Source organism: Engystomops pustulosus, unplaced genomic scaffold, assembly GCF_040894005.1.
Source record: "Engystomops pustulosus unplaced genomic scaffold, aEngPut4.maternal MAT_SCAFFOLD_106, whole genome shotgun sequence".
NCBI lineage: Eukaryota > Metazoa > Chordata > Amphibia > Anura > Leptodactylidae > Engystomops > Engystomops pustulosus.
Genome location: NW_027284988.1, coordinates 343,801 through 370,031, shown reverse-complemented (window position 1 = coordinate 370,031; position 26,231 = coordinate 343,801). Strand labels below are relative to the sequence as shown.

Sequence of the window (26,231 nt, the reverse complement as noted above, 5' to 3'; positions counted from 1 at the left end):
TCTCCTCCTCTTTCCTCTTCTCCACTTCTCTGCTGACGTCTTCATTCCTGAAACTCTACGGCCGCCATGAACCTCAATTTATCTACAGAATCTATGACTGAACAAGACCCTCAGAAGGAGCAGCAGCGTTGGGCGCGTCTACGTGCAGCCCTGTCCCTGCACCGAAGGAAAAAAGGTCAGAAATTATAAGAGTGGTTGTGGGGTGTCCTGTGACTCCAAAATTCACCTGACGAGTGGCTTCATTATGTGCTTGAGGTCTCCTTATGATACCCCATCCTGCCCCCAGTTAGGAGTTTGTGGACTTTATCGCCCACAGCAGCCCGGGGAGGGGGTCTCTGGACGGTGACGCCCACACCCCGGGGGAGGGGGTCTCTGGACTGTGACGCCCACAGCAGCCCGGGGGAGGGGGTCTCTGGACTGTGACGCTCCGGGGAGGGGGTCTCTGGACTGTGACGCCCACAGTGGCCCCGGGGGAGGGGTCTCTGGACTGTGACGCCCACAGCGGCCCCGGGGGAGGGGTCTCTGGACTGTGACGCCCACAGCGGCCCCGGGGGAGGGGGTCTCTGGACTGTGACGCCCACAGCGGCTCCGGGGGAGGCGTCTCTGGACTGTGACGCCCACAGCGGCCCCGGGGAGGGGGTCTCTTGACTGTGACGCTCCGGGGAGGGGTCTCTGGACTGTGACGCCCACAGCGGCCCCGGGGGAGGGGTCTCTGGACTGTGACGCCCACAGCGGCCCTGGGGGAGGGGTCTCTGGACTGTGACGCCCACAGCGGCCCCGGGGGAGGGGTCTCTGGACTGTGACGCCCACAGCGGCTCCGGGGGAGGCGTCTCTGGACTGTGACGCCCACAGCGGCCCCGGGGAGGGGGTCTCTTGACTGTGACGCTCGGGGAGGGGGTCTCTGGACTGTGACGCCCACAGCGGCCCCGGGGAGGGGGTCTCTGGACTGTGACGCTCCGGGGAGGGGGTCTCTGGACTGTGACGCTCCGGGGAGGGGGTCTCTGGACTGTGACGCCCACAGCGGCCCCGGGGGAGGGTCTCTGGACTGTGACGCCCACAGCGGCCCCGGGGGAGGGGTCTCTGGGACTGTGACGCCCACAGCGGCCCCGGGGGAGGGGTCTCTTGACTGTGACGCTCCGGGGAGGGGGTCTCTGGACTGTGACGCTCCGGGGAGGGGGTCTCTGGACTGTGGACGCTCCGGGGAGGGGGTCTCTGGACTGTGACGCCCACAGCGGCCCCGGGGGAGGGGTCTCTGGACTGTGACGCTCCGGGGAGTGGGTCTCTGGACTGTGACGCTCCGGGGAGGGGGTCTCTGGACTGTGACGCCCAGAGCGGCCCTGGGGGAGGGGGTCTCTGGTCTATGACGCCCACAGCGGCCCCGGGGAGGGGTCTCTGAACTGTGACGCCCAGAGCGGCCCCGGGGAGGGGGTCTCTGGTCTATGACGCCCACAGCGGCCCCGGGGAGGGAGGACCATACATTCTGCTTCCTCTTCTCACACTTATCTTGGCCTCTGTTTCTTCCTTAGTTGAGGCCGGGTCTCCTTTGGGTTTTCCAGTGAAGAGGTTTCCTGGTGGGAAGGTGTCGTTGAGCTCCCACACTCCTCCCTGGTAATATGGCGCCTGTAACATTGGAGGCCTCTGACCTTTCAGGACCTCCCTCACCCTATGGTTCTTGTTTGCCCCCAGCTGCTGCTGTCCCCTTCCAGTCCCAGCTCTATGCACAGGAGCTCACAGACGCTGACAAGGTGTTTGCTGAATGTCGTCAAGACCAGCCCATCCCGTTCCATCACTGCATCACCCCGGACCAGCTCCGCAGCTGCCAGAAGGTGGGAGAAGGGGTGTACGGGGAAGTGTTTCGGACCTTGCGAGGGGGTCGTCACGTGGCCCTGAAGGTGAGAATTGTAGATTGTGTGCTCAGGTCTAGGGGGCCTTCTGTGTATAGAGCGGGGTCTATCCCTACTGGCCCTGACATCCACTCTCCCCTCACACAGGTCATCCCCATAGAGGGCACCCAGAAGGTTAATGGAGAACATCAGAAGAGTTTTGCCGAAATCCTCCCAGAAATCATCATCTCCAAGTGAGTGAGATGTTGTAGGTTGTGCCCCGGCCCTGGTGGAGATGTTGTAGGTTGTGCCCCGGCCCTGGTGGAGACGTGGCCCCGCTTGGACTCGCTGTCACGCTCTTCATGCCTCTTCCTTCTGTTTGCAGGGAGCTGAGTTTATTAAATGAGGGAGAAGAGAATCGGAGCAGCGGCTTCATCCAGCTGCACTCGTGAGTACTTCCCCACTAGTCTGTGAGCTTTGTGTGTGGAGGTCCTGTCCATGCAGAGGATGCACTCGTGAGTACTTCCCCACTAGTCTGTGTGCTTTGTGTGTGGAGGTCCTGTCCATGCAGAGGATGCACTCGTGAGTACTTCCCCCCACTAGTCTGTGTGCTTTGTGTGTGGAGGTCCTGTCCATGCAGAGGATGCACTCGTGAGTACTTCCCCCCACTAGTCTGTGTGCTTTGTGTATGGAGGTCCTGTCCATGCAGAGGATGCACTCGTGAGTACTTCCCCCCACTAGTCTGTGTGCTTTGTGTGTGGAGGTCCTGTCCATGCAGAGGGTGCACTCGTGAGTACTTCCCCACTAGTCTGTGTGCTTTGTGTGTGGAGGTCCTGTCCATACAGAGGATGCACTCGTGAGTACTTCCCCACTAGTCTGTGTGCTTTGTGTGTGGAGGTCCTGTCCATGCAGAGGATGCACTCGTGAGTACTTCCCCACTAGTCTGTGTGCTTTGTGTGTGGAGGTCCTGTCCATGCGGAGGATGCACTCGTGAGTACTTCCCCACTAGTCTGTGTGCTTTGTGTGTGGAGGTCCTGTCCATGCAGAGGATGCACTCGTGAGTACTTCCCCACTAGTCTGTGTGCTTTGTGTGTGGAGGTCCTGTCCATGCGGAGGGTGCACTCGTGAGTACTTCCCCACTAGTCTGTGTGCTTTGTGTGTGGAGGTCCTGTCCATGCAGAGGATGCACTCGTGAGTACTTCCCCACTAGTCTGTGTGCTTTGTGTGTGGAGGTCCTGTCCATGCAGAGGGTGCACTCGTGAGTACTTCCCCCCACTAGTCTGTGTGCTTTGTGTGTGGAGGTCCTGTCCATGCAGAGGATGCACTCGTGAGTACTTCCCCCCACTAGTCTGTGTGCTTTGTGTGTGGAGGTCCTGTCCATGCAGAGGATGCACTCGTGAGTACTTCCCCCCACTAGTCTGTGTGCTTTGTGTGTGGAGGTCCTGTCCATGCAGAGGGTGCACTCGTGAGTACTTCCCCCCACTAGTCTGTGTGCTTTGTGTGTGGAGGTCCTGTCCATGCAGAGGATGCACTCGTGAGTACTTCCCCACTAGTCTGTGTGCTTTGTGTGTGGAGGTCCTGTCCATGCAGAGGGTGCACTCGTGAGTACTTCCCCACTAGTCTGTGTGCTTTGTGTGTGCAGGTCCTGTCCATGTGGAGGATGCACTCGTGAGTACTTCCCCACTAGTCTGTGTGCTTTGTGTGTGGAGGTCCTGTCCATGCAGAGGGTGCACTCGTGAGTACTTCCCCACTAGTCTGTGTGCTTTGTGTATGGAGGTCCTGTCCATGCGGAGGGTGCACTCGTGAGTACTTCCCCACTAGTCTGTGTGCTTTGTGTGTGGAGGTCCTGTCCATGCGGAGGGTGCACTCGTGAGTACTTCCCCACTAGTCTGTGTGCTTTGTGTATGGAGGTCCTGTCCATACAGAGGGTGCACTCGTGAGTACTTCCCCACTAGTCTGTGTGCTTTGTGTATGGAGGTCCTGTCCATGCAGAGGGTGCACTCGTGAGTACTTCCCCACTAGTCTGTGTGCTTTGTGTATGGAGGTTCTGTCCATGCAGAGGGTGCACTCGTGAGTACTTCCCCACTAGTCTGTGTGCTTTGTGTGTGGAGGTCCTGTCCATGCAGAGGGTGCACTCGTGAGTACTTCCCCACTAGTCTGTGTGCTTTGTGTATGGAGGTCCTGTCCATGCAGAGGATGCACTCGTGAGTACTTCCCCACTAGTCTGTGTGCTTTGTGTGTGGAGGTCCTGTCCATGCAGAGGATGCACTCGTGAGTACTTCCCCACTAGTCTGTGTGCTTTGTGTGTGGAGGTCCTGTCCATGCAGAGGATGCACTCGTGAGTACTTCCCCCCACTAGTCTGTGTGCTTTGTGTGTGGAGGTCCTGTCCATGCAGAGGATGCACTCGTGAGTACTTCCCCCCACTAGTCTGTGTGCTTTGTGTGTGGAGGTCCTGTCCATGCAGAGGGTGCACTCGTGAGTACTTCCCCACTAGTCTGTGTGCTTTGTGTGTGGAGGTCCTGTCCATGCGGAGGGTGCACTCGTGAGTACTTCCCCACTAGTCTGTGTGCTTTGTGTGTGCAGGTCCTGTCCATGCAGAGGGTGCACTCGTGAGTACTTCCCCCCACTAGTCTGTGTGCTTTGTGTGTGGAGGTGCTGTCCATGCAGAGGGTGCACTCGTGAGTACTTCCCCCCACTAGTCTGTGTGCTTTGTGTGTGGAGGTCCTGTCCATGCAGAGGATGCACTCGTGAGTACTTCCCCCCTAGTCTGTGTGCTTTGTGTATGGAGGTCCTGTCCATGCAGAGGGTGCACTCGTGAGTACTTCCCCACTAGTCTGTGTGCTTTGTGTGGAGGTCCTGTCCATGCAGAGGGTGCACTCGTGAGTACTTCCCCCCACTAGTCTGTGTGCTTTGTGTATGGAGGTCCTGTCCATGCAGAGGGTGCACTCGTGAGTACTTCCCCCCACTAGTCTGTGTGCTTTGTGTGTGGAGGTCCTGTCCATGCAGAGGGTGCACTCGTGAGTACTTCCCCACTAGTCTGTGTGCTTTGTGTGTGGAGGTCCTGTCCCTGCAGAGGGTGCACTCGTGAGTACTTCCCCACTAGTCTGTGTGCTTTGTGTGTGGAGGTCCTGTCCATGCAGAGGATGCACTCGTGAGTACTTCCCCACTAGTCTGTGTGCTTTGTGTGTGCAGGTCCTGTCCATGCAGAGGGTGCACTCGTGAGTACTTCCCCACTAGTCTGTGTGCTTTGTGTGTGGAGGTCCTGTCCATGCAGAGGATGCACTCGTGAGTACTTCCCCACTAGTCTGTGAGCTTTGTGTGTGCAGGTCCTGTCCATGTGGAGGATGCACTCGTGAGTACTTCCCCACTAGTCTGTGTGCTTTGTGTGTGCAGGTCCTGTCCATGCAGAGGGTGCACTCGTGAGTACTTCCCCACTAGTCTGTGTGCTTTGTGTGTGGAGGTCCTGTCCATGCAGAGGGTGCACTCGTGAGTACTTCCCCACTAGTCTGTGTGCTTTGTGTGTGGAGGTCCTGTCCCTGCAGAGGATGCACTCGTGAGTACTTCCCCCCACTAGTCTGTGTGCTTTGTGTGGAGGTCCTGTCCATGCAGAGGATGCACTCGTGAGTACTTCCCCACTAGTCTGTGTGCTTTGTGTGTGGAGGTCCTGTCCATGCAGAGGATGCACTCGTGAGTACTTCCCCACTAGTCTGTGTGCTTTGTGTGTGGAGGTCCTGTCCATGCAGAGGATGCACTCGTGAGTACTTCCCCACTAGTCTGTGAGCTTTGTGTGTGCAGGTCCTGTCCATGTGGAGGATGCACTCGTGAGTACTTCCCCACTAGTCTGTGTGCTTTGTGTGTGCAGGTCCTGTCCATGCAGAGGGTGCACTCGTGAGTACTTCCCCACTAGTCTGTGTGCTTTGTGTGTGGAGGTCCTGTCCATGCAGAGGGTGCACTCGTGAGTACTTCCCCACTAGTCTGTGTGCTTTGTGTGTGGAGGTCCTGTCCCTGCAGAGGATGCACTCGTGAGTACTTCCCCCCACTAGTCTGTGTGCTTTGTGTGGAGGTCCTGTCCATGCAGAGGATGCACTCGTGAGTACTTCCCCACTAGTCTGTGTGCTTTGTGTGTGGAGGTCCTGTCCCTGCAGAGGATGCACTCGTGAGTACTTCCCCCCACTAGTCTGTGTGCTTTGTGTGTGGAGGTCCTGTCCATGCAGAGGATGCACTCGTGAGTACTTCCCCCACTAGTCTGTGTGCTTTGTGTGTGCAGGTCCTGTCCATGCAGAGGGTGCACTCGTGAGTACTTCCCCACTAGTCTGTGTGCTTTGTGTGTGCAGGTCCTGTCCATGCAGAGGATGCACTCGTGAGTACTTCCCCCCACTAGTCTGTGTGCTTTGTGTGTGGAGGTCCTGTCCATGCAGAGGGTGCACTCGTGAGTACTTCCCCCCACTAGTCTGTGTGCTTTGTGTGTGGAGGTCCTGTCCATGCAGAGGATGCACTCGTGAGTACTTCCCCACTAGTCTGTGTGCTTTGTGTGTGGAGGTCCTGTCCATGCAGAGGGTGCACTCGTGAGTACTTCCCCACTAGTCTGTGTGCTTTGTGTGTGCAGGTCCTGTCCATGTGGAGGATGCACTCGTGAGTACTTCCCCACTAGTCTGTGTGCTTTGTGTGTGGAGGTCCTGTCCATGCAGAGGGTGCACTCGTGAGTACTTCCCCACTAGTCTGTGTGCTTTGTGTATGGAGGTCCTGTCCATGCGGAGGGTGCACTCGTGAGTACTTCCCCACTAGTCTGTGTGCTTTGTGTGTGGAGGTCCTGTCCATGCGGAGGGTGCACTCGTGAGTACTTCCCCACTAGTCTGTGTGCTTTGTGTATGGAGGTCCTGTCCATACAGAGGGTGCACTCGTGAGTACTTCCCCACTAGTCTGTGTGCTTTGTGTATGGAGGTCCTGTCCATGCAGAGGGTGCACTCGTGAGTACTTCCCCACTAGTCTGTGTGCTTTGTGTATGGAGGTTCTGTCCATGCAGAGGGTGCACTCGTGAGTACTTCCCCACTAGTCTGTGTGCTTTGTGTGTGGAGGTCCTGTCCATGCAGAGGATGCACTCGTGAGTACTTCCCCCCACTAGTCTGTGTGCTTTGTGTGTGGAGGTCCTGTCCATGCAGAGGATGCACTCGTGAGTACTTCCCCCCACTAGTCTGTGTGCTTTGTGTGTGGAGGTCCTGTCCATGCAGAGGGTGCACTCGTGAGTACTTCCCCACTAGTCTGTGTGCTTTGTGTGTGGAGGTCCTGTCCATGCGGAGGGTGCACTCGTGAGTACTTCCCCACTAGTCTGTGTGCTTTGTGTGTGCAGGTCCTGTCCATGCAGAGGGTGCACTCGTGAGTACTTCCCCCCACTAGTCTGTGTGCTTTGTGTGTGGAGGTGCTGTCCATGCAGAGGGTGCACTCGTGAGTACTTCCCCCCACTAGTCTGTGTGCTTTGTGTGGAGGTCCTGTCCATGCAGAGGGTGCACTCGTGAGTACTTCCCCCCACTAGTCTGTGTGCTTTGTGTATGGAGGTCCTGTCCATGCAGAGGGTGCACTCGTGAGTACTTCCCCCCACTAGTCTGTGTGCTTTGTGTGTGGAGGTCCTGTCCATGCAGAGGGTGCACTCGTGAGTACTTCCCCACTAGTCTGTGTGCTTTGTGTGTGGAGGTCCTGTCCCTGCAGAGGGTGCACTCGTGAGTACTTCCCCACTAGTCTGTGTGCTTTGTGTGTGGAGGTCCTGTCCATGCAGAGGATGCACTCGTGAGTACTTCCCCACTAGTCTGTGTGCTTTGTGTGTGCAGGTCCTGTCCATGCAGAGGGTGCACTCGTGAGTACTTCCCCACTAGTCTGTGTGCTTTGTGTGTGGAGGTCCTGTCCATGCAGAGGATGCACTCGTGAGTACTTCCCCACTAGTCTGTGAGCTTTGTGTGTGCAGGTCCTGTCCATGTGGAGGATGCACTCGTGAGTACTTCCCCACTAGTCTGTGTGCTTTGTGTGTGCAGGTCCTGTCCATGCAGAGGGTGCACTCGTGAGTACTTCCCCACTAGTCTGTGTGCTTTGTGTGTGGAGGTCCTGTCCATGCAGAGGGTGCACTCGTGAGTACTTCCCCACTAGTCTGTGTGCTTTGTGTGTGGAGGTCCTGTCCCTGCAGAGGATGCACTCGTGAGTACTTCCCCCCACTAGTCTGTGTGCTTTGTGTGGAGGTCCTGTCCATGCAGAGGATGCACTCGTGAGTACTTCCCCACTAGTCTGTGTGCTTTGTGTGTGGAGGTCCTGTCCATGCAGAGGATGCACTCGTGAGTACTTCCCCACTAGTCTGTGTGCTTTGTGTGTGGAGGTCCTGTCCATGCAGAGGATGCACTCGTGAGTACTTCCCCACTAGTCTGTGAGCTTTGTGTGTGCAGGTCCTGTCCATGTGGAGGATGCACTCGTGAGTACTTCCCCACTAGTCTGTGTGCTTTGTGTGTGCAGGTCCTGTCCATGCAGAGGGTGCACTCGTGAGTACTTCCCCACTAGTCTGTGTGCTTTGTGTGTGGAGGTCCTGTCCATGCAGAGGGTGCACTCGTGAGTACTTCCCCACTAGTCTGTGTGCTTTGTGTGTGGAGGTCCTGTCCCTGCAGAGGATGCACTCGTGAGTACTTCCCCCCACTAGTCTGTGTGCTTTGTGTGGAGGTCCTGTCCATGCAGAGGATGCACTCGTGAGTACTTCCCCACTAGTCTGTGTGCTTTGTGTGTGGAGGTCCTGTCCCTGCAGAGGATGCACTCGTGAGTACTTCCCCCACTAGTCTGTGTGCTTTGTGTGGAGGTCCTGTCCATGCAGAGGATGCACTCGTGAGTACTTCCCCACTAGTCTGTGTGCTTTGTGTGTGGAGGTCCTGTCCATGCGGAGGGTGCACTCGTGAGTACTTCCCCCCACTAGTCTGTGTGCTTTGTGTGTGGAGGTCCTGTCCATGCAGAGGGTGCACTCGTGAGTACTTCCCCACTAGTCTGTGTGCTTTGTGTGTGGAGGTCCTGTCCATGCGGAGGGTGCACTCGTGAGTACTTCCCCACTAGTCTGTGTGCTTTGTGTGTGGAGGTCCTGTCCATGCAGAGGATGCACTCGTGAGTACTTCCCCACTAGTCTGTGTGCTTTGTGTGTGGAGGTCCTGTCCATGCGGAGGGTGCACTCGTGAGTACTTCCCCCCACTAGTCTGTGTGCTTTGTGTGGAGGTCCTGTCCATGCAGAGGATGCACTCGTGAGTACTTCCCCCCACTAGTCTGTGTGCTTTGTGTGTGGAGGTCCTGTCCATACAGAGGGTGCACTCGTGAGTACTTCCCCACTAGTCTGTGTGCTTTGTGTGTGGAGGTCCTGTCCATGCGGAGGGTGCACTCATGAGTACTTCCCCACTAGTCTGTGTGCTTTGTGTGTGGAGGTCCTGTCCATGCAGAGGATGCACTCGTGAGTACTTCCCCACTAGTCTGTGTGCTTTGTGTGTGGAGGTCCTGTCCATGCGGAGGGTGCACTCGTGAGTACTTCCCCACTAGTCTGTGTGCTTTGTGTGTGGAGGTCCTGTCCATGCGGAGGGTGCACTCGTGAGTACTTCCCCACTAGTCTGTGTGCTTTGTGTGTGGAGGTCCTGTCCATGCAGAGGGTGCACTCGTGAGTACTTCCCCCCACTAGTCTGTGTGCTTTGTGTGTGGAGGTCCTGTCCATACAGAGGGTGCACTCGTGAGTACTTCCCCACTAGTCTGTGTGCTTTGTGTGTGGAGGTCCTGTCCATGCGGAGGGTGCACTCATGAGTACTTCCCCACTAGTCTGTGTGCTTTGTGTGTGGAGGTCCTGTCCATGCAGAGGGTGCACTCGTGAGTACTTCCCCACTAGTCTGTGTGCTTTGTGTGTGGAGGTCCTGTCCATGCAGAGGGTGCACTCGTGAGTACTTCCCCACTAGTCTGTGTGCTTTGTGTGTGGAGGTCCTGTCCATGCAGAGGATGCACTCGTGAGTACTTCCCCCCACTAGTCTGTGTGCTTTGTGTGTGGAGGTCCTGTCCATGCAGAGGATGCACTCGTGAGTACTTCCCCCCCACTAGTCTGTGTGCTTTGTGTGTGGAGGTCCTGTCCATGCAGAGGGTGCACTCGTGAGTACTTCCCCCCACTAGTCTGTGTGCTTTGTGTGTGCAGGTCCTGTCCATGTGGAGGGTGCACTCGTGAGTACTTCCCCCCACTAGTCTGTGTGCTTTGTGTGTGGAGGTCCTGTCCATGCAGAGGGTGCACTCGTGAGTACTTCCCCCCACTAGTCTGTGTGCTTTGTGTGTGGAGGTCCTGTCCATGCAGAGGGTGCACTCGTGAGTACTTCCCCCCACTAGTCTGTGTGCTTTGTGTGTGGAGGTCCTGTCCATGCGGAGGATGCACTCGTGAGTACTTCCCCACTAGTCTGTGTGCTTTGTGTGTGGAGGTCCTGTCCATGCAGAGGATGCACTCGTGAGTACTTCCCCCCACTAGTCTGTGTGCTTTGTGTGTGGAGGTCCTGTCCATGCAGAGGATGCACTCGTGAGTACTTCCCCCCACTAGTCTGTGTGCTTTGTGTGTGGAGGTCCTGTCCATGCAGAGGGTGCACTCGTGAGTACTTCCCCACTAGTCTGTGTGCTTTGTGTGTGGAGGTCCTGTCCATACAGAGGATGCACTCGTGAGTACTTCCCCACTAGTCTGTGTGCTTTGTGTGTGGAGGTCCTGTCCATGCAGAGGGTGCACTCGTGAGTACTTCCCCACTAGTCTGTGTGCTTTGTGTGTGGAGGTCCTGTCCATGCGGAGGGTGCACTCGTGAGTACTTCCCCACTAGTCTGTGTGCTTTGTGTGTGCAGGTCCTGTCCATGCGGAGGGTGCACTCGTGAGTACTTCCCACTAGTCTGTGTGCTTTGTGTATGGAGGTCCTGTCCATGCAGAGGATGCACTCGTGAGTACTTCCCCCCACTAGTCTGTGTGCTTTGTGTGTGGAGGTCCTGTCCATGCAGAGGATGCACTCGTGAGTACTTCCCCCCACTAGTCTGTGTGCTTTGTGTGTGGAGGTCCTGTCCATGCAGAGGGTGCACTCGTGAGTACTTCCCCACTAGTCTGTGTGCTTTGTGTGTGGAGGTCCTGTCCATACAGAGGATGCACTCGTGAGTACTTCCCCACTAGTCTGTGTGCTTTGTGTGTGGAGGTCCTGTCCATGCAGAGGGTGCACTCGTGAGTACTTCCCCACTAGTCTGTGTGCTTTGTGTGTGGAGGTCCTGTCCATGCGGAGGGTGCACTCGTGAGTACTTCCCCACTAGTCTGTGTGCTTTGTGTGTGCAGGTCCTGTCCATGCGGAGGGTGCACTCGTGAGTACTTCCCACTAGTCTGTGTGCTTTGTGTATGGAGGTCCTGTCCATGCAGAGGGTGCACTCGTGAGTACTTCCCCCCACTAGTCTGTGTGCTTTGTGTATGGAGGTTCTGTCCATGCAGAGGGTGCACTCGTGAGTACTTCCCCACTAGTCTGTGTGCTTTGTGTGTGCAGGTCCTGTCCATGCGGAGGGTGCACTCGTGAGTACTTCCCCACTAGTCTGTGTGCTTTGTGTATGGAGGTCCTGTCCATGCAGAGGATGCACTCGTGAGTACTTCCCCACTAGTCTGTGTGCTTTGTGTGTGGAGGTCCTGTCCCTGCAGAGGGTGCACTCGTGAGTACTTCCCCCCACTAGTCTGTGTGCTTTGTGTGTGCAGGTCCTGTCCATGTGGAGGGTGCACTCGTGAGTACTTCCCCACTAGTCTGTGTGCTTTGTGTGTGCAGGTCCTGTCCATGCAGAGGGTGCACTCGTGAGTACTTCCCCCCCACTAGTCTGTGTGCTTTGTGTGTGCAGGTCCTGTCCATGCAGAGGATGCACTCGTGAGTACTTCCCCACTAGTCTGTGTGCTTTGTGTGTGCAGGTCCTGTCCATGCAGAGGATGCACTCGTGAGTACTTCCCCCCACTAGTCTGTGTGCTTTGTGTGTGCAGGTCCTGTCCATGCAGAGGGTGCACTCGTGAGTACTTCCCCCCACTAGTCTGTGTGCTTTGTGTATGGAGGTCCTGTCCATGCGGAGGGTGCACTCGTGAGTACTTCCCCACTAGTCTGTGTGCTTTGTGTGTGGAGGTCCTGTCCATGCAGAGGGTGCACTCGTGAGTACTTCCCCCCACTAGTCTGTGTGCTTTGTGTGTGGAGGTCCTGTCCATGCAGAGGGTGCACTCGTGAGTACTTCCCCACTAGTCTGTGTGCTTTGTGTGTGGAGGTCCTGTCCATGCAGAGGGTGCACTCGTGAGTACTTCCCCACTAGTCTGTGTGCTTTGTGTGTGGAGGTCCTGTCCATGCAGAGGGTGCACTCGTGAGTACTTCCCCACTAGTCTGTGTGCTTTGTGTGGAGGTCCTGTCCATGCAGAGGGTGCACTCGTGAGTACTTCCCCACTAGTCTGTGTGCTTTGTGTGTGGAGGTCCTGTCCATGCAGAGGGTGCACTCGTGAGTACTTCCCCACTAGTCTGTGTGCTTTGTGTGTGGAGGTCCTGTCCATGCAGAGGGTGCACTCGTGAGTACTTCCCCCCACTAGTCTGTGTGCTTTGTGTGTGGAGGTCCTGTCCATACAGAGGGTGCACTCGTGAGTACTTCCCCCCACTAGTCTGTGTGCTTTGTGTGTGGAGGTCCTGTCCATGCAGAGGATGCACTCGTGAGTACTTCCCCCCACTAGTCTGTGTGCTTTGTGTGTGGAGGTCCTGTCCATGCAGAGGGTGCACTCGTGAGTACTTCCCCCCACTAGTCTGTGTGCTTTGTGTGTGCAGGTCCTGTCCATGCAGAGGGTGCACTCGTGAGTACTTCCCCCCACTAGTCTGTGTGCTTTGTGTGTGCAGGTCCTGTCCATGCAGAGGGTGCACTCGTGAGTACTTCCCCACTAGTCTGTGTGCTTTGTGTGTGGAGGTCCTGTCCATGCGGAGGGTGCACTCGTGAGTACTTCCCCACTAGTCTGTGTGCTTTGTGTGTGGAGGTCCTGTCCATGCAGAGGGTGCACTCGTGAGTACTTCCCCAGTAGTCTGTGTGCTTTGTGTGTGGAGGTCCTGTCCCTGCAGAGGATGCACTCGTGAGTACTTCCCCCCACTAGTCTGTGTGCTTTGTGTGGAGGTCCTGTCCATGCAGAGGATGCACTCGTGAGTACTTCCCCACTAGTCTGTGTGCTTTGTGTGTGGAGGTCCTGTCCATGCGGAGGGTGCACTCGTGAGTACTTCCCCCCACTAGTCTGTGTGCTTTGTGTGTGGAGGTCCTGTCCATGCAGAGGGTGCACTCGTGAGTACTTCCCCACTAGTCTGTGTGCTTTGTGTGTGGAGGTCCTGTCCATGCGGAGGGTGCACTCGTGAGTACTTCCCCACTAGTCTGTGTGCTTTGTGTGTGGAGGTCCTGTCCATGCAGAGGATGCACTCGTGAGTACTTCCCCACTAGTCTGTGTGCTTTGTGTGTGGAGGTCCTGTCCATGCGGAGGGTGCACTCGTGAGTACTTCCCCCCACTAGTCTGTGTGCTTTGTGTGGAGGTCCTGTCCATGCAGAGGATGCACTCGTGAGTACTTCCCCCCACTAGTCTGTGTGCTTTGTGTGTGGAGGTCCTGTCCATACAGAGGGTGCACTCGTGAGTACTTCCCCACTAGTCTGTGTGCTTTGTGTGTGGAGGTCCTGTCCATGCGGAGGGTGCACTCATGAGTACTTCCCCACTAGTCTGTGTGCTTTGTGTGTGGAGGTCCTGTCCATGCAGAGGATGCACTCGTGAGTACTTCCCCACTAGTCTGTGTGCTTTGTGTGTGGAGGTCCTGTCCATGCGGAGGGTGCACTCGTGAGTACTTCCCCCCACTAGTCTGTGTGCTTTGTGTGTGGAGGTCCTGTCCATGCAGAGGGTGCACTCGTGAGTACTTCCCCCCACTAGTCTGTGTGCTTTGTGTGTGGAGGTCCTGTCCATACAGAGGGTGCACTCGTGAGTACTTCCCCACTAGTCTGTGTGCTTTGTGTGTGGAGGTCCTGTCCATGCGGAGGGTGCACTCATGAGTACTTCCCCACTAGTCTGTGTGCTTTGTGTGTGGAGGTCCTGTCCATGCAGAGGGTGCACTCGTGAGTACTTCCCCACTAGTCTGTGTGCTTTGTGTGTGGAGGTCCTGTCCATGCAGAGGGTGCACTCGTGAGTACTTCCCCCCACTAGTCTGTGTGCTTTGTGTGTGGAGGTCCTGTCCATGCAGAGGGTGCACTCGTGAGTACTTCCCCCCACTAGTCTGTGTGCTTTGTGTGTGGAGGTCCTGTCCATGCGGAGGATGCACTCGTGAGTACTTCCCCACTAGTCTGTGTGCTTTGTGTGTGGAGGTCCTGTCCATGCAGAGGATGCACTCGTGAGTACTTCCCCCCACTAGTCTGTGTGCTTTGTGTGTGGAGGTCCTGTCCATGCAGAGGATGCACTCGTGAGTACTTCCCCCCACTAGTCTGTGTGCTTTGTGTGTGGAGGTCCTGTCCATGCAGAGGGTGCACTCGTGAGTACTTCCCCACTAGTCTGTGTGCTTTGTGTGTGGAGGTCCTGTCCATACAGAGGATGCACTCGTGAGTACTTCCCCACTAGTCTGTGTGCTTTGTGTGTGGAGGTCCTGTCCATGCAGAGGGTGCACTCGTGAGTACTTCCCCACTAGTCTGTGTGCTTTGTGTGTGGAGGTCCTGTCCATGCGGAGGGTGCACTCGTGAGTACTTCCCCACTAGTCTGTGTGCTTTGTGTGTGCAGGTCCTGTCCATGCGGAGGGTGCACTCGTGAGTACTTCCCACTAGTCTGTGTGCTTTGTGTATGGAGGTCCTGTCCATGCAGAGGATGCACTCGTGAGTACTTCCCCCCACTAGTCTGTGTGCTTTGTGTGTGGAGGTCCTGTCCATGCAGAGGATGCACTCGTGAGTACTTCCCCCCACTAGTCTGTGTGCTTTGTGTGTGGAGGTCCTGTCCATGCAGAGGGTGCACTCGTGAGTACTTCCCCACTAGTCTGTGTGCTTTGTGTGTGGAGGTCCTGTCCATACAGAGGATGCACTCGTGAGTACTTCCCCACTAGTCTGTGTGCTTTGTGTGTGGAGGTCCTGTCCATGCGGAGGGTGCACTCGTGAGTACTTCCCCACTAGTCTGTGTGCTTTGTGTGTGCAGGTCCTGTCCATGCGGAGGGTGCACTCGTGAGTACTTCCCCACTAGTCTGTGTGCTGTGTGTATGGAGGTCCTGTCCATGCAGAGGATGCACTCGTGAGTACTTCCCCCCACTAGTCTGTGTGCTTTGTGTATGGAGGTTCTGTCCATGCAGAGGGTGCACTCGTGAGTACTTCCCCACTAGTCTGTGTGCTTTGTGTGTGCAGGTCCTGTCCATGCGGAGGGTGCACTCGTGAGTACTTCCCCACTAGTCTGTGTGCTTTGTGTATGGAGGTCCTGTCCATGCAGAGGATGCACTCGTGAGTACTTCCCCACTAGTCTGTGTGCTTTGTGTGTGGAGGTCCTGTCCCTGCAGAGGGTGCACTCGTGAGTACTTCCCCCCACTAGTCTGTGTGCTTTGTGTGTGCAGGTCCTGTCCATGTGGAGGGTGCACTCGTGAGTACTTCCCCACTAGTCTGTGTGCTTTGTGTGTGCAGGTCCTGTCCATGCAGAGGGTGCACTCGTGAGTACTTCCCCCCACTAGTCTGTGTGCTTTGTGTGCAGGTCCTGTCCATGCAGAGGATGCACTCGTGAGTACTTCCCCACTAGTCTGTGTGCTTTGTGTGTGGAGGTCCTGTCCATGCAGAGGATGCACTCGTGAGTACTTCCCCACTAGTCTGTGTGCTTTGTGTGTGGAGGTCCTGTCCATGCAGAGAGTGCACTCGTGAGTACTTCCCCACTAGTCTGTGTGCTTTGTGTGTGGAGGTCCTGTCCATGCAGAGGGTGCACTCGTGAGTACTTCCCCACTAGTCTGTGTGCTTTGTGTGTGGAGGTCCTGTCCATGCAGAGAGTGCACTCGTGAGTACTTCCCCACTAGTCTGTGTGCTTTGTGTGTGGAGGTCCTGTCCATGCGGAGGGTGCACTCGTGAGTACTTCCCCACTAGTCTGTGTGCTTTGTGTGTGGAGGTCCTGTCCATGCAGAGGATGCACTCGTGAGTACTTCCCCCCACTAGTCTGTGTGCTTTGTGTGTGGAGGTCCTGTCCATGCAGAGGATGCACTCGTGAGTACTTCCCCACTAGTCTGTGTGCTTTGTGTGTGGAGGTCCTGTCCATGCAGAGGGTGCACTCGTGAGTACTTCCCCACTAGTCTGTGTGCTTTGTGTGTGCAGGTCCTGTCCATGTGGAGGATGCACTCGTGAGTACTTCCCCCCACTAGTCTGTGTGCTTTGTGTGTGGAGGTCCTGTCCATGCAGAGGGTGCACTCGTGAGTACTTCCCCACTAGTCTGTGTGCTTTGTGTGTGCAGGTCCTGTCCATGCAGAGGATGCACTCGTGAGTACTTCCCCACTAGTCTGTGTGCTTTGTGTGTGGAGGTCCTGTCCATGCAGAGGGTGCACTCGTGAGTACTTCCCCCCCACTAGTCTGTGTGCTTTGTGTGTGCAGGTCCTGTCCATGCAGAGGATGCACTCGTGAGTACTTCCCCCCACTAGTCTGTGTGCTTTGTGTGTGGAGGTCCTGTCCCTGCAGAGGGTGCACTCACACCTCCTGTACTGGACTCTATATAAGTGGCTACTAAAGTATAAATGTGTCCCCAGGTTCAGCTGCACATGCAGAGGGTGCCTGGATCTCCTGACCCCTGTGCGTACGTGACACAACCGGAGATATCCACTCTTACATTTACAATCGGACAACATGGAAATACAAAGCACATTCCTGACTGTCCCGGGGGCTTCTCCTGTGTTGCTAGGGTTCGGTTGAAGTTGGTCTCTGTCGTGGCGTTTATAAATGTGTCCAGATCGCACGTATATAGCCGTATGGCAGTCATGAAGGGGTTAAGCAGAAGTTGGTGCGGGTGTCTCCCTTGTTGTATGACTGCGGTGGGTGAATCGCCCTAATGCGGGTCACTGGTCTCTCCGCAGAGCTCACTGTGTGCGCGGATCCTACCCCCCGGAATTACTTTCTTCCTGGGACAAGTTTGCTGACGAGAAGGGGACGGAGAACGAGCGGCCCGGTAAGAACCAGTCATGGACTGGAGAGATGTGACACTACTACAACTCCCAGCATCCCCTGAGCTTTGTGTTGTCTGCCGCAGACTCTTTCTGTCCGGAGCAGCTCTTCATGATCCTGGAGTTTGAGTTTGGTGGAGAAGACTTGGAGCGGATGTGTTGTAAGGTGAGTCCTGGGGTGCGGGATGTTACTCCTGATACACAAGGGGGAGGGTATATAATGACCCAGTCACATGACCAGCAGCGGAACGTGGATCCTTTACATTCTTGTTTGTTAAAAAATGTTTTTCCTCCTGAAAAATCTGCATAATGTGAAATGCACGTCCATGAAAATGTAATAAGGGGAAAGGCCCCTATAGCAGCAGCGCCCCCTCCAGTGCTCAGTCACTGACCCCCCCTACATACGCCCCCCACGTATCCGCGCCCCCTCCAGTGCTCAGTCACTGGGGCTTTATACTCCTTGTGTGACCCCTGTACCTCTCGGGCTGCGTTCGTTCGCCCATACATACGCCCCCCACGTATCCGCGCCCCCACTACGGGGGCTCAGTCACTGACCCCCCTACATACGCCCCCCTACGGTCCTGTGGCCTCGTGCGTGAAACACCCTAATTTATATCCAACAATGTAAAACCTGCCTGCGCCCAGTGCCCCCACCCGTATGACCGCAAGTCTCTGTCTCCTTCTGATCCCTCCCAGCTCCCATCCGTGGCGGCCGCCCGGAGTATCCTGCACCAGGTGACGGCTGCCCTGGCCGTGGCTGAGGAAGAGCTCAGGTTTGAGCACAGGTAATGGTTTAGGATATGCACTTTCCCTCTTCTACTCTCTAACCATTCCTGTCCTGTGGTCCCTACATGTTCAGTGTCTGCTCTCTACTCCTCCTTCTCTTCTACTCTGTAACCATTGCTGTTCTCTGGTCCCTACATGTTCAGTGTCTGCTCTCTACTCCTCCTTCTCTTCTACTCTGTAACCATTCCTGTTCTCTGGTCCCTGCATGTTCAGTGTCTGCTCTCTACTCCCTTCTACTCTCTAACCATTCCTGTCCTGTGGTCCCTACATGTTCAGTGTCTGCTCTCTACTCCTCCTTCTCTTCTACTCTGTAACCATTGCTGTTCTCTGGTCCCTACATGTTCAGTGTCTGCTCTCTACTCCCTTCTACTCTCTAACCATTCCTGTCCTGTGGTCCCTACATGTTCAGTGTCTGCTCTCTACTCCTCCTTCTCTTCTACTCTGTAACCATTGCTGTTCTCTGGTCCCTTCATGTTCAGTGTCTGCTCTCTACTCCCTTCTACTCTCTAACCATTCCTGTCCTCTGGTCCCTTCATGTTCAGTGTCTGCTCTCTACTCCTCCTTCTCTTCTACTCTGTAACCATTGCTGTTCTCTGGTCCCTACATGTTCAGTGTCTGCTCTCTACTCCCTTCTACTCTCTAACCATTCCTGTCCTGTGGTCCCTACATGTTCAGTGTCTGCTCTCTACTCCTCCTTCTCTTCTACTCTGTAACCATTGCTGTTCTCTGGTCCCTTCATGTTCAGTGTCTGCTCTCTACTCCCTTCTACTCTCTAACCATTCCTGTCCTCTGGTCCCTTCATGTTCAGTGTCTGCTCTCTACTCCTCCTTCTCTTCTACTCTGTAACCATTGCTGTTCTCTGGTCCCTACATGTTCAGTGTCTGCTCTCTACTCCCTTCTACTCTCTAACCATTCCTGTCCTCTGGTCCCTTCATGTTCAGTGTCTGCTCTCTACTCCCCTCTCTTCTACTCTGTAACCATTGCTGTTCTCTGGTCCCTTCATGTTCAGTGTCTGCTCTCTACTCCCTTCTACTCTGTAACCATTCCTGTCCTCTGGTCACTTCATGTTCAGTGTCTGCTCTCTACTCCCTTCTACTCTCTAACCATTCCTGTCCTGTGGTCCCTACATGTTCAGTGTCTGCTCTCTACTCCTCCTTCTCTTCTACTCTGTAACCATTGCTGTTCTCTGGTCCCTTCATGTTCAGTGTCTGCTCTCTACTCCCCTCTCTTCTACTCTGTAACCATTGCTGTTCTCTGGTCCCTTCATGTTCAGTGTCTGCTCTCTACTCCCTTCTACTCTCTAACCATTCCTGTCCTGTGGTCCCTACATGTTCAGTGTCTGCTCTCTACTCCTCCTTCTCTTCTACTCTCTAACCATTCCTGTCCTGTGGTCCCTACATGTTCAGTGTCTGCTCTCTACTCCTCCTTCTCTTCTACTCTGTAACCATTGCTGTTCTCTGGTCCCTACATGTTCAGTGTCTGCTCTCTACTCCCTTCTACTCTCTAACCATTCCTGTCCTCTGGTCCCTTCATGTTCAGTGTCTGCTCTCTACTCCTCCTTCTCTTCTACTCTGTAACCATTGCTGTTCTCTGGTCCCTACATGTTCAGTGTCTGCTCTCTACTCCCTTCTACTCTCTAACCATTCCTGTCCTCTGGTCCCTTCATGTTCAGTGTCTGCTCTCTACTCCCCTCTCTTCTACTCTGTAACCATTGCTGTTCTCTGGTCCCTTCATGTTCAGTGTCTGCTCTCTACTCCCTTCTACTCTGTAACCATTCCTGTCCTCTGGTCACTTCATGTTCAGTGTCTGCTCTCTACTCCCTTCTACTCTCTAACCATTCCTGTCCTGTGGTCCCTACATGTTCAGTGTCTGCTCTCTACTCCTCCTTCTCTTCTACTCTGTAACCATTGCTGTTCTCTGGTCCCTACATGTTCAGTGTCTGCTCTCTACTCCTCCTTCTCTTCTACTCTGTAACCATTGCTGTTCTCTGGTCCCTACATGTTCAGTGTCTGCTCTCTACTCCCTTCTACTCTCTAACCATTCCTGTCCTCTGGTCCCTTCATGTTCAGTGTCTGCTCTCTACTCCTCCTTCTCTTCTACTCTCTAACCATTCCTGTCCTCTGGTCCCTACATGTTCAGTGTCTGCTCTCTACTCCCTTCTACTCTCTAACCATTCCTGTCCTCTGGTCCCTACATGTTCAGTGTCTGCTCTCTACTCCCTTCTACTCTCTAACCATTCCTGTCCTCTGGTCCCTACATGTTCAGTGTCTGCTCTCTACTCCCTTCTACTCTCTAACCATTCCTGTCCTCTGGTCCCTTCATGTTCAGTGTCTGCTCTCTACTCCCCTCTCTTCTACTCTGTAACCATTGCTGTTCTCTGGTCCCTTCATGTTCAGTGTCTGCTCTCTACTCCCTTCTACTCTCTAACCATTCCTGTCCTCTGGTCCCTTCATGTTCAGTGTCTGCTCTCTACTCCCCTCTCTTCTACTCTGTAACCATTGCTGTTCTCTGGTCCCTTCATGTTCAGTGTCTGCTCTCTACTCCCTTCTACTCTCTAACCATTCCTGTCCTCTGGTCCCTACATGTTCAGTGTCTGCTCTCTACTCCCTTCTACTCTCTAACCATTCCTGTCCTCTGGTCCCTTCATGTTCAGTGTCTGATCTCTACTCCCTTCTACTCTCTAACCATTCCTGTCCTGTGGTCCCTACATGTTCAGTGTCTGCTCTCTACTCCTCCTTCTCTTCTACTCTGTAACCATTGCTGTTCTCTGGTCCCTACATGTTCAGTGTCTGCTCTCTACTCCTCCTTCTCTTCTACTCTGTAACCATTGCTGTTCTCTGGTCCCTACATGTTCAGTGTCTGCTCTCTACTCCCTTCTACTCTCTAACCATTCCTGTCCTCTGGTCCCTTCATGTTCAGTGTCTGCTCTCTACTCCTCCTTCTCTTCTACTCTCTAACCATTCCTGTCCTCTGGTCCCTACATGTTCAGTGTCTGCTCTCTACTCCCTTCTACTCTCTAACCATTCCTGTCCTCTGGTCCCTACATGTTCAGTGTCTGCTCTCTACTCCCTTCTACTCTCTAACCATTCCTGTCCTCTGGTCCCTACATGTTCAGTGTCTGCTCTCTACTCCCTTCTACTCTCTAACCATTCCTGTCCTCTGGTCCCTTCATGTTCAGTGTCTGCTCTCTACTCCCCTCTCTTCTACTCTGTAACCATTGCTGTTCTCTGGTCCCTTCATGTTCAGTGTCTGCTCTCTACTCCCTTCTACTCTCTAACCATTCCTGTCCTCTGGTCCCTTCATGTTCAGTGTCTGCTCTCTACTCCCCTCTCTTCTACTCTGTAACCATTGCTGTTCTCTGGTCCCTTCATGTTCAGTGTCTGCTCTCTACTCCCTTCTACTCTCTAACCATTCCTGTCCTCTGGTCCCTACATGTTCAGTGTCTGCTCTCTACTCCCCTCTCTTCTACTCTGTAACCATTCCTGTCCTGTGGTCCCTACATGTTCAGTGTCTGCTCTCTACTCCCTTCTACTCTGTAACCATTCCTGTCCTGTGGTCCCTACATGTTCAGTGTCTGCTCTCTACTCCCTTCTACTCTGTAACCATTCCTGTCCTCTGGTCCCTACATGTTCAGTGTCTGCTCTCTACTCTCTTCTACTCTCTAACCATTCCTGTCCTCTGGTCCCTTCATGTTCAGTGTCTGCTCTCTACTCCCTTCTACTCTCTAACCATTCCTGTCCTCTGGTCCCTGCATGTTCAGTGTCTGCTCTCTACTCCCTTCTACTCTCTAACCATTCCTGTCCTCTGGTCCCTGCATGTTCAGTGTCTGCTCTCTACTCCCTTCTACTCTCTAACCATTCCTGTCCTCTGGTCCCTGCATGTTCAGTGTCTGCTCTCTACTCCCTTCTACTCTCTAACCATTCCTGTCCTCTGGTCCCTTCATGTTCAGTGTCTACTTTCGCCTCCTCTAGTAACGGAAGTTATTGTTTTTCAGAGACTTGCACTGGGGCAATCTGCTGATTGAGCATTCGCAGTCCCGCACTATTTCAATGTCTTTACAAGGTGATGTGTTTGACATTCCTAGTGGTGGGATACAGGTGAAGATCATTGACTACACGCTGTCCCGACTCGATAAAGGTGCGTGAAGCAGACCCTGCTGTTCCCTAAGAGCCTGCATGTCGGCTTTGTACAAACCTGCAGTTTCTTTGCTCCATCTTTCAGATGGACTTACAGTGTTCTGCGACCTGTCCACGGATGAGGAGCTTTTCCTGGGAGAAGGTGATCTGCAGTTTGAGGTTTATAGATCAATGAGACGAGAGAACCAGTAAGTGACATTTGTGTTCCACCATTACCCTCCTCCTCCTCCTCTTTCCTACCTCCCAGCATGCGATGCCCCAATGGGCTTTACATTGCTGTATTCCATGCTGGAGGCCGTGAAGCTTTGAGCAGCAATATGAATAGTTGTACAAAGCTCTGAGCCCAGGATTCTTCTCACATGTAGAATACATATAATGGATATCCCAAGAACCGCTCAGGACATGGTGGTCACGGCCACAAGGCTAATGGGCCGGTCACCAGTCCTATGGAAGTCGTAGATCGAGAATTCACTGGATGTTACTTAAAAATGAGGCCAGAAGAGCAGAGGAGTGTTTTTCCAAGACCTAAATATGGCCTTACATACAAAAACAGAGAAGCTTTAATATGGAAGCTCTGTATGCACATGGGCAGGACAAGGGACCCTGCTAGATCCTTACAGAGTTTATAATTTGATAATTGCCCTTCTGAGGGCAGGTAGGGAGAGAAGGCTGTGAGGGACTGGAAGATGTTTATAGAATATTGCCCTTTTCAGGGCAGTGTGAAGAAGTGAAAGGCAATGATAAGTGCAGATATTTACTCCTAGATGTCAGTGGCGCTGGTTATTCATACAAGCCTTGTGGTCAATCACATTGGGAAGCCGTCCCAGCCATAAGTCATGGAGCAGTCACTAGTTCTCTATGATGACTCCTGGCTTCCCTGGGGCTTCCACCAGATGCCCAACAACTTGTGGTGAACAATTCGGAGATTGTCCGTGTCCAGGAAATCCTCAGGAACAGAATTATTTTCCTCTTAAACTGTAAAAAGCAAAAACATTGAACTTTTAAGAAGGAAGTATAGACGGGCGAGATTACACCCCGCGTGGCTACAGCTACAGGTAACAAGTATAGACGGGCTAGATCACACCCCACGTGGCTACAGGTAACAAGTATAGACGGGCGAGATTACACCCCACGTGGCTACAGCTACAGGTAACAAGTATAGACGGGCTAGATCACACCCCACGTGGCTACAGGTAACAAGTATAGACGGGCGAGATTACACCCCGCGTGGCTACAGGTACAGGTAACAAGTATAGACGGGCTAGATCACACCCCACGTGGCTACAGGTAACAAGTATAGACGGGCGAGATTACACCCCGCGTGGCTACAGGTACAGGTAACAAGTATAGACGGGCGAGATTACACCCCGCGTGGCTACAGCTACAGGTAACAAGTATAGACGGGCTAGATCACACCCCACGTGGCTACAGGTAACAAGTATAGACGGGCGAGATTACACCCCACGTGGCTACAGCTACAGGTAACAAGTATAGACGGGCTAGATCACACCCCACGTGGCTACAGGTAACAAGTATAGACGGGCGAGATTACACCCCGCGTGGCTACAGGTAACAAGTATAGACGGGCGAGATTACACCCCGCGTGGCTACAGCTACAGGTAACAAGTATAGACGGGCGAGATTATACCCCACGTGGCTACAGCTACAGGTAACAAGTATAGACGGGCGAGATTACACCCCGCGTGGCTACAGGTAACAAGTATAGACGGGCGAGATTACACCCCACGTGGCTACAGATAACAAGTATAGACGGGCGAGATTACACCCCACGTGGCTACAGGTAACAAGTATAGACGGGCGAGATTACACCCCGCGTGGCTACAGGTAACAAGTATAGACGGGCGAGATTACACCCCGCGTGGCTACAGATAACAAGTATAGACGGGCGAGATTACACCCCGCGTGGCTACAGCTACAGATAACAAGTATAGACGGGCGAGATTATACCCCACGTGGCTACAGCTACAGGTAACAAGTATAGACGGGCGAGATTACACCCCGCGTGGCTACAGGTAACAAGTATAGACGGGCGAGATTACACCCCACGTGGCTACAGATAACAAGTATAGACGGGCGAGATTACACCCCACGTGGCTACAGGTAACAAGTATAGACGGGCGAGATTACACCCCGCGTGGCTACAGGTAACAAGTATAGACGGGCGAGATTACACCCCGCGTGGCTACAGGTAACAAGTATAGACGGGCGAGATTACACCCCGCGTGGCTACAGGTAACAAGTATAGACGGGCGAGATTACACCCTGCGTGGCTACAGGTAACAAGTATAGACGGGCGAGATTACACCCTGCGTGGCTACAGGTAACCAGTATAGACGGGCGAGATTACACCCCGCGTGGCTACAGGTAACAAGATTACACCCCACGTGGCTACAGCTACAGGTAACAAGTATAGACGGGCGAGATTATACCCCACGTGGCTACAGCTACAGGTAACAAGTATAGACGGGCGAGATTACACCCCGCGTGGCTACAGGTAACAAGTATAGACGGGCGAGATTACACCCCGCGTGGCTACAGGTAACAAGTATAGACGGGCGAGATTACACCCTGCGTGGCTACAGGTAACCAGTATAGACGGGCGAGATTACACCCTGCGTGGCTACAGCTACAGGTAACAAGTATAGACGGGCGAGATTACACCCCGCGTGGCTACAGGTAACAAGTATAGACGGGCGAGATTACACCCTGCGTGGCTACAGGTAACCAGTATAGACGGGCGAGATTACACCCTGCGTGGCTACAGCTACAGGTAACAAGTATAGACGGGCGAGATTACACCCCGGGTGGCTACAGGTAACAAGTATAGACGGGCGAGATTACACCCCGCGTGGCTACAGCTACAGGTAACAAGTATAGACGGGCGAGATTACACCCCGCGTGGCTACAGGTAACAAGTATAGACGGGCTAGATTACACCCCGCGTGGCTACAGGTAACAAGTATAGACGGGCTAGATTACACCCCGCGTAGCTACAGGTAACAAGTATAGACGGGCGAGATTACACCCCGCGTAGCTACAGCTACAGGTAACAAGTATAGACAGGCGAGATTACACCCCACGTGGCTACAGCTACAGGTAACAAGTATAGACGGGCTAGATTACACCCCGCGTGGCTACAGCTACAGGTAACAAGTATAGACGGGCTGGATTACACCCCACGTGGCTACAGCTACAGGTAGCAAGTATAGACGGGCGAGATTACACCCCGCGTGGCTACAGCTACAGGTAACAAGTATAGACGGGCGAGATTACACCCCACGTGGCTACAGCTACAGGTAGCAAGTATAGACGGGCTAGATTACACCCCGCGTGGCTACAGCTACAGGTAACAAGTATAGACGGGCTGGATTACACCCTGCGTGGCTACAGGTAACAAGTATAGACGGGCGAGATTACACCCTGCGTGGCTACAGCTACAGGTAACAAGTATAGACGGGCTAGATTACACCCCGCGTGGCTACAGCTACAGGTAACAAGTATAGACGGGCTAGATTACACCCCGCGTGGCTACAGCTACAGGTAACAAGTATAGACGGGCGAGATTACACCCCGCGTGGCTACAGGTAACAAGTATAGACGGGCGAGATTACACCCTGCGTGGCTACAGCTACAGGTAACAAGTATAGACGGGCTGGATTACACCCTGCGTGGCTACAGCTACAGGTAACAAGTATAGACGGGCTGGATTACACCCTGCGTGGCTACAGCTACAGGTAACAAGTATAGACGGGCGAGATTACACCCCGCGTGGCTACAGGTAACAAGTATAGACTGGCGAGATTACACCCCGCGTGGCTACAGGTAACAAGTATAGACGGGCTAGATTACACCCCGCGTGGCTACAGGTAACAAGTATAGACGGGCGAGATTACACCCCGCGTGGCTACAGGTAACAAGTATAGACGGGCGAGATTACACCCCACGTGGCTACAGCTACAGGTAACCAGTATAGACGGGCTAGATTACACCCCGCGTGGCTACAGCTACAGGTAACAAGTATAGACTGGCGAGATTACACCCCGCGTGGCTACAGGTAACAAGTATAGACGGGCGAGATTACACCCCGCGTGGCTACAGGTAACAAGTATAGACGGGCGAGATTACACCCCGCGTGGCTACAGCTACAGGTAACAAGTATAGACGGGCGAGATTACACCCCGCGTGGCTACAGGTAACAAGTATAGACGGGCTAGATTACACCCCGCGTGGCTACAGCTACAGGTAACAAGTATAGGCGGGCGAGATTACACCCTGCGTGGCTACAGGTAACAAG

The 26,231-nt window shown here is 54.1% G+C and overlaps 1 protein-coding gene across 1 annotated transcript in view; it reads left to right on the top strand.

The window, feature by feature from the left end:
• The first annotated feature begins 7 nt into the window (after positions 1-7).
• Positions 8-26,231, top strand: part of HASPIN (histone H3 associated protein kinase) — a 53,295-nt gene continuing 27,071 nt past the window's right edge. The window contains exons 1-9 of the mRNA XM_072131621.1: positions 8-175; positions 1,527-1,892; positions 1,992-2,077; positions 2,209-2,271; positions 16,908-16,999; positions 17,081-17,160; positions 17,691-17,779; positions 21,775-21,917; positions 22,002-22,104. Coding sequence (XP_071987722.1) covers positions 1,614-1,892; positions 1,992-2,077; positions 2,209-2,271; positions 16,908-16,999; positions 17,081-17,160; positions 17,691-17,779; positions 21,775-21,917; positions 22,002-22,104 — 935 coding nt within the window. The 5' untranslated portion in view covers positions 8-175; positions 1,527-1,613. The remainder of the gene's footprint in view (positions 176-1,526; positions 1,893-1,991; positions 2,078-2,208; positions 2,272-16,907; positions 17,000-17,080; positions 17,161-17,690; positions 17,780-21,774; positions 21,918-22,001; positions 22,105-26,231) is intronic.